Source organism: Scyliorhinus torazame, chromosome 5 (assembly GCF_047496885.1).
Source record: "Scyliorhinus torazame isolate Kashiwa2021f chromosome 5, sScyTor2.1, whole genome shotgun sequence".
In the NCBI taxonomy this organism is placed as follows: Eukaryota; Metazoa; Chordata; class Chondrichthyes; order Carcharhiniformes; family Scyliorhinidae; genus Scyliorhinus; species Scyliorhinus torazame.
In genome coordinates, this window is record NC_092711.1 from 307,774,930 (window position 1) to 307,793,083 (window position 18,154).

General features: G+C 46.5%; 1 protein-coding gene across 3 annotated transcripts in view; it reads right to left on the minus strand.

Annotated features, from left to right (window-relative positions):
- Positions 1 to 18,154, minus strand: part of il1rapl2 (interleukin 1 receptor accessory protein-like 2) — a 1,171,280-nt gene that overhangs the window by 301,427 nt on the left and 851,699 nt on the right. For all 3 annotated transcript variants that reach the window (XM_072505900.1, XM_072505901.1, XM_072505902.1), the window contains one exon: positions 10,723 to 10,797. In XM_072505900.1, coding sequence (XP_072362001.1) covers positions 10,723 to 10,797 — 75 coding nt within the window. The remainder of the gene's footprint in view (positions 1 to 10,722; positions 10,798 to 18,154) is intronic.

The following is an 18,154-nucleotide window of genomic DNA, read 5'->3' on the forward strand; positions in this document are numbered from 1 at the left end:
AATTTTTTTTTTTTTTAAATGAATAAGGAGCAGGAGCAGTCCATTCAGCCCCTCAAGCCTGCTCTGCCCTCTAATAAGATCCTACTGATCTGATCGTAACTTCAAATCTGCACCCTGCCTACCCCCAATTACCTATCAACCCCGACTTACCAAGAATTTATCTCCCTCTCCTGGAAAAATGTTAAAAGTCTTTGGCATGATTTAATGGAAAGGTTTTGAAGTGTGGTAGCGAGCAGGAACTGCCGCGAGCCGCCCGACGCTCGGCCCTGCGAGGCGTCACCGCTATAAAACGTCAATTGTCAAACGGCAAACGTCATCCGATGGTGGCAGCTCATCCGGGTTCCACCCCACGCCTCCCATGAGAACACCTTGGAGGAGAGTGCCGAGGATACCACAATCGACGCAACACAGCTGTCACCCCCACCCTCCATCAGCCGCGACACGCACACCGGTGGGCAACGGTAGCGGAATTGCTTCTGGGACACATTCTGGTGAGCTGCACAAAGTTGCTGATGCACATCAGCTGGAGGCAGGAACGCTTAGGCGAGACAGCACTTGGAGGTTGGCTGGATCCCAGGTCCCAGCTGAGTCCCAGTCAGACACTGAGCCTCTGGGCCATGTTATCCCAGAGCTGATGCAGACTTTAGGGTCCGGCTGTAATATTCAGAGGGAGATGTCATCGACATTCCAGCAGGTCCATAGCCGATTGGAGGGAGTCCCAAAGGCTATGGACACAGGAGATAGTGCTGGCAATGCGTGGCACCGAAGCCAACACTGTGAGAGTGGCGGCTGCAGTGAAGAGCCTCATGCACGGCGTCAGCTGCATTAGTGGAGGGTCCAAGGCACGTCTCAGTCAGTGATGGCCGTGGCTGAGCACCTCGACAGGGGGAAAGGCCTGAGAGATGGGGGGGGGGGGAGAACGGGAAGGAGGGGGCGGTTGAGGAGAGGGGGGATGATGGACGATGCCACGTCCTATGTGAAGCGAGCGTGGATGAGGGCCTCCCCTAAAAAAAATGCAACCTCCAAGCGCTATATATTCCGCACGCGCACCCATAACGCGGGAGAGGTATTCAGTAGCTACCTCACTGACTTGCGATTGGAAGCACAGTCGTGCAACTTCAGCACACTCAAGTCGCTATTGATACGAGATCAGATCGTTTTCGGAATCTCCAATGATAAAGTTCACGAGCAACTTCTGCGGGAAACAGACCTGCAACTTGAAAGTGCCATTCAAATAATTCATGCCAGTGGGCTTGCTGCAAAAGCGTTGAATCTCCGTCATTTTGGGGCAAAGGCAGAAGAGGCGGCAGGCGGCATTAGTATGGTGACGCAGCTGAATAAGAAATGTGCTCCCTGTGCGGGCGGGCATTTTGACCGGCCGACCTGATCCTCCCTTTTGTGTCCGCGATGTGGCAGGCAGCATTTGCCATGGCAATGCCCTGCTTCGGGAAAAACATGTGCCATCCGTAATGGCAGGAATCATTTTGAAACCCAATGTTATTCGCGGAAAAGGCCTGAATAAACAAAGAGTATCAGCGCCATTGATGAGGTATGTCTAGGGGATACATTCTTGTTGAATGATCTCCAGCAAAGACAAGGAGACTCAAGTCATACCAAACAGCAATGTATTTGTACCAATTTGCAGCAATAGTGAATTGAAGGCAAATAATTATCAAGATAAATGGACAGTGCCATTAAAGATAAATGGCACAGTAATAACAGTCAAGCGTGACAGTGGTGCGAGGGCCAACCTTATTAACCTGTCCAATGTAAAGAAGCTGTTAACTCAACCAAAAATAGTTACCAGAATGTTACCAGTAAGAGGTTATAATGGTAACTAAATCTCGTCATTAGAAGTATGTCAGCTTGATGTCGATGTCAAAAACAAAATTTGCAAGTTGAAATTTTCTGTGGTGGCGGCGGACCGCGAGTCTTTAATTGGAGTTGAGGCTTGTGAGGAGCTACAGCTTGTCCGACGAGTCTATAGTGCAGATAGTGCTGCGACAGGCCCGCCTCCCTCAGGCGACTACATACTGAATGATTTCTTTGAGATTTTCCAAGGTATTGGTGCGTACCATACACATACAAGATGCAAAGCCTGTAAATCATGCGCCGAGATGTGTGCCGGCACCATTAAGGGATAAACTAAAGGCAGATCCAGAGAGAATGACTGCCTTGGGTGTCATTAATTGTATTGAAGCCCCTACAGACTGGGTTAATTCCATAGTATGTGTACAGAAGTGCAATGAAAAACTCCACAATGGATGACCTGTATTGATGGTATCAAACTAAGAGAAGAAACCAAGAAGGACCCAATGTTTCAAAAGGTGAGAAGATATCTTCGCGAAGGATAGCGCAGAGAATTCTGCTCCGGTTTCTACAACATGAGAGCAGAATTGAGTGTTACAGATGGAGTTTTGCTGCGCAAAAAGCGAATAGTAATTCCAAAATCTTTAAGATCGGTGGTTCTGAGCGAACTCCATGCAGAGCACAACGAAAAATAAAGTGTGAAAAAAGAGCCAAAGACATCTTTTAGCCGGGGATCCTCCGGATATCGACACAATGGTACGAAATTGCACACGGTGCAAGAGAGTGAACTTCTGCGCATAGTGCAGGAAGCAAACAAAAGCACATGGTGCAAACTGCTTCAGTTCCAAGCGTTGCGAGAATCTACTCATCCAGAAGCAGAAAGGCAACCACTCTGTAAAAAAAAGAGGAGGCAAGGGAGAGATTTCAAGCCAAATCCACAAAGAGATTTGTCGATGAGTCTACGAAATGCCTCAAACCATTGTGATGCAACCACCAGACGAAGCATGCAACAAGTCCCAAAACATCTGAAGAACTTACGGAACAAACACAAGAAGAGGATGATACATCAATACATGAAGAACATCAAACTCAAGCAACAAACACTAAAGAACATGAAGAACCTTTGCAAGTTCAGCAGACACGGAGAAGGTCGACAAGGGTAAGGTGCAAACCAGAAAGACTGAACTTGTGAAAACTGTAGAAAAAAATTCTGAACATGTAAATAGTTATGCATATCACTCCAAAATGTACAAAAGTAATTTAACGTATGCAAATAATGTGATGATATGCAGAAAGCAAGTTTGTACAGAATGTAACACACAACCTCCAACCACTAGGTGGCAGTATAAACCCACCACATAACCCTGTGGTCTGGGAGTTGGGAGTAGGTCGTGCGAGAGGATAGACGCATTTTGCAGTAGTTCCACAATACTTCATTAGTGTTAGTAGTTTATTATTTTATTTAACCTAGTTATCTCATCATGCTGTTGTTCTACAATAAATTGTCCCGTAGTTCATCATTCACTTCAGCCAGTCTACAGAACATGACAGACATTACCTGGGGAGCCAGGCAACTAGAAGAGGTTTGATGCTCGTCAGTTCTGACTGCAGTTTCTGGTAACATATTATGCAATATGGAAAATAGGCCGGCTCACGCAATCTGATAAAAACCACTTCCAACTCCAGAAGATAGATTCTTTTTTTCAGAAATCAGCACATGGGAAAAATCTAACAAGGTGACATTTTACGCCATCCATCAGCCTGAATTAATGATTAAAAGGAAAATAACACAAAAACTGCTGACACTGCTACAAATCTAATCTTGCCTTACACAGTTACAATATGAGAGACTGCTCCACAACAGCAGTTAACCAACATCAGCCTTTCTTTCTGGTTGTAAGAAAACCTTCATGCCTGAATTAAAACACTTCCATTATACTAACTGTTTGCATTTGCTACAGGTACGCCTGGTGAGTAAATCGATTCGACTTTGTAGTGGTGCAAACAATGCTGTTATTAAAGTTTAAATCAGTCTGCAGCTTCCAGCGACCGCCCATGTGCTGTTAAATGGTGATTTCACAAGGCCTGAGAAGCCCTGCTGCCCAAGAAGCTACATTGAACCAGTATCTCGTTGAAAGAATCACCTTTAAAATTCTTGGAAGAGTGTGAAACTCCTGTACTCTGCTCATAGATATGTCATGAATTCACTTGCCAAAGATGAAGCTTGCCTATTCCAGCGCAAGCACATTTTTAATAATATGAAAAGTCTAAATGACTTTCAATCTCTCTGGCCCTGAAAATTAACAAGTGTGGGGTTTCACCCCTTCAAATATTAATTATTCTGTGTGATAGAGAAAATTAAGTGTATTTTAATTTTTTTTTCTTTGTCTTATCTAAATCCCATCTTTATTTCCCTCTATTTTTCTTTCTGTACTTGATTTGGTCATGAATTAAACATGTTATCTGGCACTTCCTGATTCAAGCTCTGTGCTGCTCATTAGCGATTCTTCCACCTGATCTGTGAAGGAGATACAACAGTGGCTTATCGTCTTTACACGATGCACAGACTCCCGGTTGAGGACATCCTGCTTTTTGGATAGTTGGCTGACAGTAAGCTGCCAGGAAAAACAGAAGGGTAAAGGCAAATGCAATTAATGGCTGGTGCTTTTTGTTCACCAGTACAGCCCATAGTTTGATAAAATGGGAGAATAACTGGACTTACATATTTATGTGCACATAAGCCAATAGTTGGCACTAAAATTCTAAATCCTTTACAGTCTAAGCAAAATAAAAACAATCAAAATGGATATTGCATTAAACAATGTCAATCCATGAAAAACAATAAGTATCAGATAAAAGCAATGTAATATTTTACATGAAAACATTTCTTGTCCAACATCCATAAATTTAATTTTCTCATTAAATTACACTTGCCTGTCATGTGATGCACGACTGATTGTCAATGATAATGGAAGGATATATTTTAAACTCACCCTGAAGCCAAAGCTTGAATTGGTAAGTCAAACAAAGATACTTTCAAGGAAAGCTGCACATCTATGTTGCTGAAACATTGTAGTTATATTCTCTGTTACACCGAGTAACCCTTTTCGTGTCTGGACGGAGATCTCTGCTCCCCACTACTGAGATCAGGAATCCTGATCAGGCGGAGAATCCCACGTTGGTCCAAAAACGGGATCGCGCTGGGCGGCAGATCCATCCCCAGTTCCAGCCCCGCCCCATCGGCCATAGGGGGCTTCTCACTCCACGCCATCAAGAACATGCAAACAGCTCATATGCATTCATCTGAATGCGATTAACAAGTTGGAAGCCCAAATTTCCATCCCCTCGGTTATGCTTTGACCCCACCAGCAGGAACCCTACCGTGTGGGCTTTGGTGCAAGTATTGACAAGTGCTCTTCTGGAGTGATGGACCTCAAGGGGATCACGAATGTCAGACCATTAAGAACAAAGAACAAAGAAATGTACAGCACAGGAACAGGCCCTTCGGCCCTCCAAGCCCGTGTCGACCATGCTGCCCGACTAAACTACAATCTTCTACACTTCCTGGGTCCGTATCCCTCTATTCCCATCCTATTCATGTATTTGTCAAGATGCCCCTTAAATGTCACTATCGTCCCTGCTTCCACCACCTCCTCCGGTAGCGAGTTCCAGGCACCCACTACCCTCTGTGTAAAAAACTTGCCTCGTACATCTATTCTAAACCTTGCCCCTCGCACCTTAAACCTATGCCCCCTAGTAATTGACCCCTCTACCCTGTGGAAAAGCCTCTGACTATCCACTTTGTCTATGCCCCTCATAATTTTGTAAACCTCTATCAGGTCGCCCCTCAACCTCTGTCGTTCCGGTGAGAACAAACCGAGTTTATTCAACCGCTCCTCATAGCTAATGCCCTCCATACCAGGCAACATTCTGCACCCTCTCTAAAGCCTCCACATCCTTCTGGTAGTGTGGCGACCAGAATTGAACACTATACTCCAAGTGTGGCCTAACTAAGGTTCTATACAGCTGCAACATGACTTGCCAATTCTTATACTCAATGCCCCGACCAATGAAGGCAAGCTTGCCGTATGCCTTCCTGACTACCTACTCCACCTGTGTTGCCCCTTTCAGTGACCTGTGGACCTGTACACCTAGATCTCTCTGACTTTCAATACTCTTGAGGGTTCTACCATTCACTGTATATTCCCTACCTGCATTAGACCTTCCAAAATGCATTACCTCACATTTGTCCGGATTAAACTCCATCTGCCATCTCTCCGCCCAAGTCTCCAAACAATCTAAATCCTGCTGTATCCTCTGACAGTCCTCATCGCTATCTGCAATTCCACCAACCTTTGTGTCGTCTGCAAACTTACTAATCAGACCAGTTACATTTTCCTCCAAATCATTTATATATACTACAAACAGCAAAGGTCCCAGCATTGATCCCTGCGGAATACCACTAGTCACAGCCCTCCAGTTAGAAAAGCATCCTTCCATTGCTACTCTCTGCCTTCTATGACCTAGCCAGTTCTGTATCCACCTTGCCAGCTCACCCCTGATCCCGTGTGACTTCACCTTTTGTACTAGTCTACCATGAGGGACCTTGTCAAAGGCCTTACTGATGTCCATATAGACAACATCCACTGCCCTACCTGCATCAATCATCTTTGTGACCTCCTCGAAAAACTCTATCAGGTTAGTGAGACACGACCTCCCCTTCACAAAACCATGCTGCCTCTCACTAATACGTCCATTGGTTCCAAATAGGAGTTGATACTGTCTCGAAGAATTCTCTCCAGTAATTTCCCTACCACTGACATAAGGCTCACCGGCCTGTAGTTCCCTGGATTATCCTTGCTATCCTTCTTAAACAGAGGAACAACATTGGCTATTCTCCAGTCCTCCAGGACATCACCTGAAGACAGTGAGGATCTAAAGATTTCTGTCAAGGCCTCAGCAATTTCCTCTCCAGCCTCCTTCAGTATTCTGGGGTAGATCCCATCAGGCCCTGGTGACTTATCTACCTTAATATTTTTCAAAACGCCCAACACCTTGTCCTTTTGGATCTCAATGTGACCCAGGCTATCTACACACCCTTCTCCAGACTCAACATCTACCAATTCCTTCTCTTTGGTGAATACTGATGCAAAGTATTCATTTAGTACCTCGCCCATTTCCTCTGGCTCCACACATAGATTCCCTTGCCTAGCCTTCAGTGGGCCAACCCTTTCCCTGGCTGCCCTCTTGCTTTTTATGTACGTGTAAAAAGCCTTGAGATTTTCCTTAACCCTATTTGTCAATGACTTTTCGTGACCCCTTCTAGCCCTCCTGACTCCTTGCTTAAGTTCCTTTCTACTTTCCTTATATTCCACACAGGCTTCGTCTGTTCCCAACCTTTTAGCCCTGACAAGTGCCTCCTTTTTCTTTTTGACGAGGCCTACAATATCTCTCGTTATCCAAGGTTCCTGAAAATTTCCTTATTTATCCTTCTTCCTCACAGGAACATGCCGGTCCTCAATTCCTTTCAACTGACACTTGAAAGTCTCCCACATGTCAGATGTTGATTTACCCTCAAACATCCGACCCCAATCTAGGTTCTTCAGTTCCCGCCTAATATTGTTATAATTAGCCTTCCCCCAATTTAGCACATTCACCCTAGGACCACTCTTATCCTTGTCCACCAGCACTTTAAAACTTACTGAATTGTGGTCACTGTTCCCGAAATGCTCCCCTACTGAAACTTCTACCACCTGGCCGGGCTCATTCCCCAATACCAGGTCCAGTACCGCCCCTTCCCTAGTTGGACTGTCTACATATTGTTTTAAGAAGCCCTCCTGGATGCTCCTTACAAACTCTGCCCCGTCTAAGTCCCTGGCACTAAGTGAGTCCCAGTCAATATTGGGCAAGTTGAAGTCTCCCATCACCACAACCCTGTTGTTTTTACTCTTTTCCAAAATCTGTCTACCTATCTGCTCCTCTATCTCCTGCTGGCTGTTGGGAGGCCTGTAGTAAACCCCCACATTGTTCATGTGCCGTTGCCAGGCTGCAGAGGGAGGGTCCCCAACAGGTCCTGGGGGTTGGGTTGGCTTGGGCTGGGGAAGGGTTGACTTCAGCACCCTCCGCCGGGATCCGATGTCTGGACTGTCCCTTCTAGCCCTGGGCAACCTGAAGATCCCCTTTGGAATGGTGATCTCAGGCAACCCTCTGTTCAAAATCATCATCTTTTTGTCTGTGAACTGTTTCATCTTTCAAGTAGTCTTTTGACCATGAACTTGTTCTGCCTGACTGCTAATGAGTAGATCGGACAGTTCATTAAAGATACAAGCCAGGGGGCTGTAATAACCTGGTCCTCTGCTTGGATTATGGCACCAATGTTAAGTCTCCCAAACGTTTCCTCACATCTGCTCTCTCAACCCTATGCTTTTAACACTGCTGCCTGTTGAAGTGCCTGAGCCTTCCTAGAAAACCCACAACACTTGAAAAGCTTTGAAATCTGAGATCCTTTGCATTCATTGAATTTCACAATTTCACCTTTAACCAGCCTTTGATGGGCAGCTTAATGGCTTAACCACAACAGGCAGGAAGTGTGTTTATTTATCGTTCTCTTCACGCTTGAATGCATTGGTCCTAACCAAAATGTTTCTAAAAATCCTTGTCCTGATTGACAGCTGCTGGCCACTTTACCAATGCTGAATGCTTTCTGCGGTTAGAAAAGAGGACATGCCAGCGGGACACAGTCCCGATTCTTTGTTGGCAGAAGCACTTTATTTTTGACCTGAATAATCACTCCCTCTGTCGCTTTCTAGTCAAATGATTAGCCCATCCAAATCATGTGCTTCAGTTCCACCTCTATTTGACTGACTTGATTGTTCCATGGAAACCATATAGTCTGTAGTATTTTAGTCACATGATTACCTGAGACCAATCTTCAATCTCAAGCCTGTTGTCAGTTTCCTTCCCCTCTTTCTCCCCCATCAGGCTGCCCCTGGCCAAATTGCCCAGTCTCTCCCTCTCTCTCCCTCTCCTCAAATGCATTATTTTTTCTTCCAGACCCAAGCATGCACCATTCTTCACCAGCAAGCATGTTGGGTACAGAATTTCTGCCCACCACAAGGCCAATCCGATTGGTTTCAGCATCTAGTAAGAACTTAGGCTCTCCTGCCGTCTCAAGCCCCTCTTCCTCACTTGCCCAGAAGAACTGGGCACTTTTTGTTTGGGAGACATTGGTGCCATAATCCAAGCAGAGGACCAGGTTATTGCCCCAATGCAGATGAACTGCAGAACCTGCACAACACATATACAAACACAGGGGGCAGGATTCTCCGAAATGGAGGCAGAGTGTCCGTGCCGTTGTGAACGCCGTCGCGTTTCACAATGGGGCAAAACGGGCACTACCGATTCTGGCCCCCACAGGGGGCCAGCACGGTACTGGATCGGTTCACGCCGCTCAAGCCTCCCTTCCCGGCGCTAACTGAGCGCCCCACCAACCCGCGCATGCGCGGGGGACTGCTTCAACGCGCCGGCCCCGATGCAACATGGCGCGGGGGTTCAGAGGCCAGGCACGTAACAAAATAGGGCCGGGGCTGGAGAGGCCTGCCCGCCTATCGGTGGGCCCCGATCGCGGGCCAGACCCCATCGGAGGCCCACCCCGGCGAAGGAGCCCCTCTTCCCCCCCCCCCCTCCCCCCCACAGGCCCTCCCCGACCCTGCGCGCAGAGTTCCCGGCGGCTGCGAGCAGGTGTGGACGGCGCCGACGGGACTCTGCCGTTTCTGCGCGGCCGCTCAGCCCATCAAGGCTGGAGAATCGGCGGCCCGGCCGTGGACGCGTGCCGGCGTCGGGGCGGCGTGGCGCGGTTGTGGCGATTCTCCGGCCCGGCGCGGGCCTCAGAGAATCCCGCCCAGCGTTCCTTGCACTGAACTATCAATGGAATTGCATTTACCTTGCTTCTGTTACCTCTTAGAACCTATGATTCCTTTACGCAGCAAGTGTTTTATATGATTTTAATGTTTACTGAGTTTGGAGAGCTGGGTTTCTGAATGTTGTTTAGTATTGATTTATTGATCACAAACGGAAGGGTCATCTGGGATCACCGGCACGGGTATTGATTGAAATTGAGATTGCTAAAAGAGCTTTCAAATTCAGGGGAGGGGCAGAATCACGGATGACAGTTGATTGGCTGCCTGTTCATGTCCCATTATTGATCACACCCCCATTATAAACCCCCCTCCCCCCACACACTCCATTATTTATCTCCCTGTTATTCACCCTGCTTGTTATCGACCATTATTCACCCTCCCCTGCCATTATTCACTTCTCATTCTTCACCCCATTCTGAAACTACCTCCCCCCACCTCCCCACCCCCCCCCCCCACCCCCACCCCACCCACCACCAAAATTTAGTCCATTGGTAGCTGATCCACCCCTGTCTGCTTTACACACCAGAGTTGGAAATTCCAGCCTGCGATGCTGTGTCAGCCATTATGCAACATGAAGGAATCGCTGGTGGTCTATTAAGGCATACATCAAACCTGAAGCCACATTCCTTTGAAGCGTGTTGTGTAGTTCAGTTTAAACTAACTGAGAAAGGTTGATGGATGCCGTTGGGAAAATCTGAACAGGTGGCCTGACTTGAAGCGGTGATCACAAAGCCTGACACAAAATCAAACGTTTCAACACAGTCATCGAGAATATCCTCCATTTCAGCCTTTGGCTGAGCGTCCGTTGTACAACCGGGAGAGTGGAAAATCAAAGGTGACAAAAAGATTGATGTATCCGTGGGGAGCACGAGTGAGCAAAGAGTTAAGTATGGAAATACCGCCATGTAAACAGGTGAAGGATAGAAAAATCACATGACAATATTGATATTCACACTGCTGATGTTAAAGATGGCTCCTGAAGGAAGTAACTTACCCAGCTGGACTTCTACAATACTTTGTTGGTTTTCGAGGGGGAGGAGGAGCCGAGGTAGCTTGTCAGTGAGTACAGCTGAAAGATATAAGGAATCCCACAGATGATTAGAACGTATTAGGGTACATAAAGAAAAAATGTTAGCAAATTTGGCATCCAAGTCAACTTAATTGTGTCAAGGGAGGGTGGGGATCAAGGAAGCATGGTATGTCAGCTTGGAGCACTACTCTTGCTCCAGAGGCAGACGGGTGTGGGTTTAAGCCTCACTCCTGGACTTTAGTGCCCAATTAAAACTGATATTTCAGTGTAGCACTGAACAAGTGGACTTGCATGGACTTAGACTGAGACTACATCTTTCTGTACTCGTTGGAATTTAGAAGGATGAGGGGGAATCTTATAGAAACATATAAAATTATGAAGGGAATAGATAGGATAGATGCGGGCAGGTTGTTTCCACTGGCGGGTGAAAGCAGAACTAGGCGGCATAGCCTCAAAATAAGGGGAAGTAGATTTAGGACTGAGTTTAGGAGGAACTTCTTCACCCAAAGGGTTGTGAATCTATGGAATTCCTTGCCCAGTGAAGCAGTAGAGGCTCCTTCATTAAATGTTTTTAAGATAAAGATAGATAGTTTTTTGAAGAATAAAGGATTAAGGGTTATAGTGTTCGGGCTGGAAAGTGGAGCTGAGTCCACAAAAGATCAGCCATGATCTCATTGAATGGCGGAGCAGGCTCGAGGGGCCAGATGGCCTACTCCTGCTCCTAGTTCTTATGTTCTTATGTTCAAGGCACTGTTGGAAGAGCAGGGCATTCTCTGTTGCCCTGCTTAACCTCATACCACCCCCCCAAAAAAAATAGATGAACTGATTGTTTATTTCATTTCCATTTCTGGGATCTCGCTGTGTCCAAATTGGTCACTCTGTTTTCCAATGGCACAACCGGGGCTATACCCCAAAGTAGTTCAAATGCCTGTGAAGAATTTTGGAATGCCTTGAGAGTGGACTAAATATAAAATCACAGAATCAAACAGAACAGAGGGAGGCACAGAAAGATGTAACGGTGTCAGAGAAGGTTGACTAGCCTAATGCCAGCAATGGGCGGGTTGTCTTTTGAGGTAAGGTTGGAGAGGTTAGGTTAGTATTGACTAGAGTTTAGAAGAGTAAGAGGCGACTTCATTGAAACCTTTAAAATCCTGGGGGGTTTTTGACAGGTGGATGTGGAGAGGATGTTTCCTCTTGTCAGTGAATCTCGAACTGGGGACCACGATTTAAAAATAATTGGTCGCCCATTTAAGACGAAATGAGGAGAAATTTTCTCTTTCAGAGGGTGGTGAGTCTCTTCCTCAAAAGGCAGTGGAAACATCGTCTTTCAATATTTTTAAATCAGAGCTCAATAGAGTCTTGATTAACAGGGGTTGATAGGGGTGTAGGCAGGAATGTGGGGTTGAAGTTACCATCAGAATAGCCATGATTTTATTGAATGGTGGAGTAGGCTTGAGGGGCCTATACCTGCTCATAATTTGTATGTTTGAAGGCCTTTCAGCCCATCCAACCTGATCAGCCATGATCAAACTGAATGGCGAAAGAAACTTGAGGGATTGAATGGACTATTCCTGTTCCTATGTCTTATGTCCTCATGAAAGTTATTGTTGAATCTGCTTTCATCACCCTTTATGATAGTACAATCCAGATCATTACAATTTGCTATGTAAACAAAAATATATTTTGATCTCTTCTTCATAATTTTGCCCATTATTGCAAGCTATGTCCTTTGTTTGCCAAATCTCCAGCCAGTGGAAAAATATTTTCCCTTTGTACTCTACCAAAACCTCTAATAATTTTGAACATATCCACTGAATCTCCGTTTAACCTTCTTTGTTCTGTGGAGAACAACCCCAGCTTAGTTTAACGCAACAAAATTTATAAATATATATATGCACAGAAGCATTCATCATTAGCTTATCATTCTAGTACAACACAATAGAGGCCATTTGTTCACAGAATCCGAGTATTTCAAATACAATTAACTACCCTCTGTTTTGCTCCTTTCAACAGCAATAATGCAATAATTGTAATAATATCCGACAATGTGGAGACCTGCTCTGGTAGGTCCTATTCACAGAAAACAACACAAATCACACCTCACCAGTTACAGCTCCATCTGTTTACTCTTGATCACCGGTGAAGTGATGGAAGGTGTAATTGACAGTGCGATCAAGTGGCATTTACTCAGCAATTGACTGCTCACGATGCTCAGTGTTCGGCCTACCAAGAGTCAGCGATTGGTTCCTGCATGATGCTTTCTGAGGGAGCTTGGCAGAAGTGTTTAGACCTTGGAAAGAGAAAGAACTCTCTCTCTCTCTTACTTGCTGAAGTAAAGAACTGCTGTATTGTTCTGATCCAGTGAGGGCCTGGCACATCTTTGCAGTCAACTTGAAATGATCCTGAATATACAGAGAAACTAAACAACTTGGCCAGAGAAAACCAGTTACAATTTTCTGTCTGCTAATACTCTACATAATAAAAGATTACTTGGGTTAAAGCTACAAACCTGGTGACAGTAGATCATTGGTCTCAACTAAGGATCTCAGGTACTTCAAATAAAATCTAATTTCACCCGAGTTGCGACTCCAGGTCAAGTGGGGATGGAATTGACGGCACATTGGATCAGGGTGGCTTGATCGTTGGGTGTCAATCATCTTAGTCCCAGGACATCGCTGAAGGAATCCCTCAGGGTAGTGTCCTAGGCCCAACCATCTTCAGCTGCTACATCAATGACCTTCCCTCTATCATAAAGTAAGAAGTGAAGATGTTTGCCGATGACTGCACAATGTTCAGAATCATTTGTGCCTCCTCACATACTGAAGAAGATTAGATGGATTGGTCATGTGAAGTTACCCTTTATTGTCCAAAGATGTGCAGGTCACGTTACGGGGTTGTGGGGATGGGGTGGGTGGGGGAGTGGACCTAGGTAGGGTGCTCTTTCGGAGGCTAGATGCAGACTCAATGGGCCAAATGGCCTCCTTCTGCACTGTAGAGATTCTAAGACTGAAGCAGTTCATGTCCAAATGCAATAAGACCTGGGCAACTTTCAGGCTTGGCCTGATAAGTGGCAAGTAATATTCATGCCATATAATTTCCAGGCAAATAAACCATCTCCAACAACAGAGGGTCTAACCACCGGCCCATGAAATTCAATGGCATTATCATCGCTGAATCTCCCACTATCTACATCGTGGAGGTTACCATTGACCACAAACTGAACTGGACCAACAATATGTGCGGGATTTTTCGACCGCGCCCGCCCGTCAACCGGAAATTCCCGTCTGAGGTCGACGGACCTTTAAATGGACCCCGTCCTGTCCATGACGATCTTGAAGTGGGTGCGACCAGGCCATAAAATACAGCCCAATGAATACTGTGGCTAGAAGAGTAGGTCAGGGGTGAATAACTCACCTCCTGACTCCCCAACGATTGTCCACCATCTACAAGACACAAGTCAGGAGTGTGATGGGATACTCTCCATTTGCCTGGATAGATGCAGGTCCAACAAAACTCAAGAATCACAGCATCATCAATGAGAAAACAGCCTGCTTTATTGGTATTCCATCCACCACCTTAAGCATCATTCTCTCTGCCACCGATGCAGAGTTGTGGCAGAATGTGCCATCTACAAGGTGCACTGCAGCAGCTCACCGCAGCTCCGTCTGCAGAAACCTTCCAAACTCACAACCTTCACCACCCGGAACAGGCTTGTCCAAGGACCGACCCGTGGGCCATTTTTAAATGACTCGTCACATCCCCCAAATGTAGGTGACAGTTCGACGTCAAAACTTCCCAGAAATATATGTTTTGAAACACCTGCCCGTGTTCCCCGTGTGCCAAGCTTGAAATTATACGGGGCACCTCAAGTGTTGATCAATTGAGGAATCAATCTCCTCAACAAGCAGCATAATTGTCGCTCCTGTGCCCGCCAACCAAAATATGTGCGATGACATCAGGGTACGCACCCAATGTCATGATGCACCATTTAACGTGCTTCCTTGTCAGGCACATGTCCGCACGGCAGACGTAAAATTTTACCCCACATCATTCTTGCTGGAATTGTTTTTTTGCTGTCGGCAATTGTATTTGAAATAACTGAGTCGGTAAAATTTGCCATTAAGTCTTTGCTTTGATCCATAATTGGTTTTCACAAGTCTATAGGAGTGCAGGCTGCCAAAGGATATTTAGCACCCACCTCTCGTGCTCTTCAAACCCAACACAAACTCTCACTGCTTTCCCAACCCTTGCTCCTTTTCTTAGAACATAGAACATAGAACGATACAGCGCAGTACAGGCCCTTCGGCCCACGATGTTGCACCGAAACAAAAGCCATCTAACCTACACTATGCCATTATCATCCATATGTTTATCCAATAAACTTTTAAATGCCCTCAATGTTGGCGAGTTCACTACTGTAGCAGGTAGGGCATTCCACGGCCTCACTACTCTTTGCGTAAAGAACCTACCTCTGACCTCTGTCCTATATCTATTACCCCTCAGTTTAAAGTTATGTCCCCTCGTGCCAGCCATTTCCATCCGCAGGAGAAGGCTCTCACTGTCCACCCTATCCAACCCCCTGATTATTTTGTATGCCTCTATTAAGTCTCCTCTTAACCTTCTTCTCTCCAACGAAAACAACCTCAAGTCCATCAGCCTTTCCTCATAAGATTTTCCCTCCATACCAGGCAACATCCTGGTAAATCTCCTCTGTACCCGCTCCAAAGCCTCCACGTCCTTCCTATAATGCGGTGACCAGAACTGTACGCAATACTCCAAATGCGGCCGTACCAGAGTTCTGTACAGCTGCAACATGACCTCCCGACTCCGGAACTCAATCCCTCTACCAATAAAGGCCAACACTTCATAGGCCTTCTTCACAACCCTATCAACCTGGGTGGCAACTTTCAGGGATCTATGTACATGGACACCTAGATCCCTCTGCTCATCCACACTTTCAAGAACTTTACCATTAGCCAAATATTCCGCATTCCTGTTGTTCCTTCCAAAGTGAATCACCTCACACTTCTCTACATTAAACTCCATTTGCCACCTCTCAGCCCAGCTCTGCAGCTTATCTATATCCCTCTGTAACCTGCTACATCCTTCCACACTATCGACAACACCACCGACTTTAGTATCGTCTGCAAATTTACTCACCCACCCTTCTGCGCCTTCCTCTAGGTCATTGATAAAAATGACAAACAGCAACGGCCCCAGAACAGATCCTTGTGGTACTCCACTTGTGACTGTACTCCATTCTGAACATTTCCCATCAACCACCACCCTCTGTCTTCTTTCAGCTAGCCAATTTCTGATCCACATCTCTAAATCACCCTCAATCCCCAGCCTCCGTATTTTCTGCAATAGCCTACCGTGGGGAACCTTATCAAACGCTTTGCTGAAATCCATATACACCACATCAACTGCTCTACCCTCATCTACCTGTTCAGTCACCTTCTCAAAGAACTCAATAAGGTTTGTGAGGCATGACCTACCCTTTACAAAGCCATGCTGACTATCCCTGATCATATTATTCCTATCTAGATGATTATAAATCTTGTCTCTTATAATCCCCTCCAAGATTTTACCCACTACAGACGTGAGGCTCACCGGTCTATAGTTGCCGGGGTTGTCTCTGCTCCCCTTTTTGAACAAAGGGACCACATTTGCTGTCCTCCAGTCCTCTGGCACTATTCCTGTAGCCAATGATGACATAAAAATCAAAGCCAAAGGTCCAGCAATCTCTTCCCTGGCCTCCCAGAGAATCCTAGGTTAAATCCCATCAGGTCCGGGGGACTTATCTATTTTAAGCCTGTCCAGAATTGCCAACACCTCTTCCCTACGTACCTCAATGCCATCTATTCTATTAGCCTGGGGCTCAGCATTCTCCTCCACAACATTATCTTTTTCCTGAGTGAATACTGACGAAAAATATTCATTTAATATCTCGCCTATCTCTTCAGACTCCACACACAATTTCCCATCCCTGTCCTTGACTGGTCCTACTCTTTCCCTAGTCATTCGCTTATTCCTGACATACCTATAGAAAGCTTTTGGGTTTTCCTTGATCCTTCCTGCCAAATACTTCTCATGTCCCCTCCTTGCTCGTCTTAGCTCTCTCTTTAGATCCTTCCTTGCTACCTTGTAACTATCCATCGCCCCAACTGAAACTTCACACCTCATCTCCACATAGGCCTCCTTCTTCCTCTTAACAAGAGATTCCACTTCCTTGGTAAACCACGGTTCCCTCGCTCGACGCCTTCCTCCCTGCCTGACCGGTACATACTTATCACATACTTGTTGCTCTCACTGTCCTGGTCCCTGTCCCAGTCCTCCCCCAACTAGATCTTGATGCTGCTTACACCCCACCACAAGCCTTGCACCCTGCACTCATTGACAGGTGGTGAGCTGTCACTCCTCCTTCTCCCACTGCTCTACTGGTCCAGCCCTGACCCCTGGACCAACTTTGACTCTGGCCCAACGTTGACCCGATCTTGGACCCTGCTGTAGCTCGCAATGCTCTCCTGACCTATATTCAACTCCCATGAAATGTTGCAGATAACTGGTACAGTTAAATCAAGTTGTCACGTTGTGTTAATTAATGTTAATGGCAGTTCACAGAATCACAGAATTTACATTGAATACGGAGGCCATTCGGCCCATCGAGTCTGCACCGGCCCAAGGAAAGAGCACTCTACTTAAGCCCGCATCTCCATCCTATTGCGGAACCCAGTAACCCCACCTAACCTCTTGGACACTAAGGGGCAAATTAGTATGACCAATCCACCTAACCTGCACATCTTTGGACTGTGAGAGGAAACCGGAGCACCCGAAGGAAATCCACGCAGGCACGAGGAGAACGTGCAAACTCCACACTGTCACCCGAGGCCAGAATTGAACCTGGGCCCCTGGAGCTGTGGGGCAGCAGTGCTAACCACTGCCACCGTGCCAGCAGTTCTGAAATTACCTTAATTAACGATCATGGGCGGGATTCTCCACGAACCAGCGGGTCGGGTCACTCTGGTGCCGAGGAGTGGTGTGAACCACTCCGTCGTGGGCCGCCCCGAAGGTACGGAATCCTCCGCACCTTCAAGGGCTAAGTCGGCGCCTGAGTGGTTTGCGCTGTGCCGGCCGGCGGGGAAGGGGCTTGCCGCCACGCCAACCGGCACCGAAGGGCCTCCGCCGGCCAGCGCGAGTTGGCGCATGCGCGGGAGCTTCCCGACGGTGTTGCCCGCCCCGCCGATTCCCGCAGAATCCCGCCCCTGTTCCTAGGTCACAAAAGTTCCAAAAGCAAATTCTTTTGTACATCTAGGAGCAGTCAGTTCATTGGATTACTTCTAACATTGTAAATTTGGGCTTAAACGTTCACTCATGTGAGTCCAGCTCGAATGAT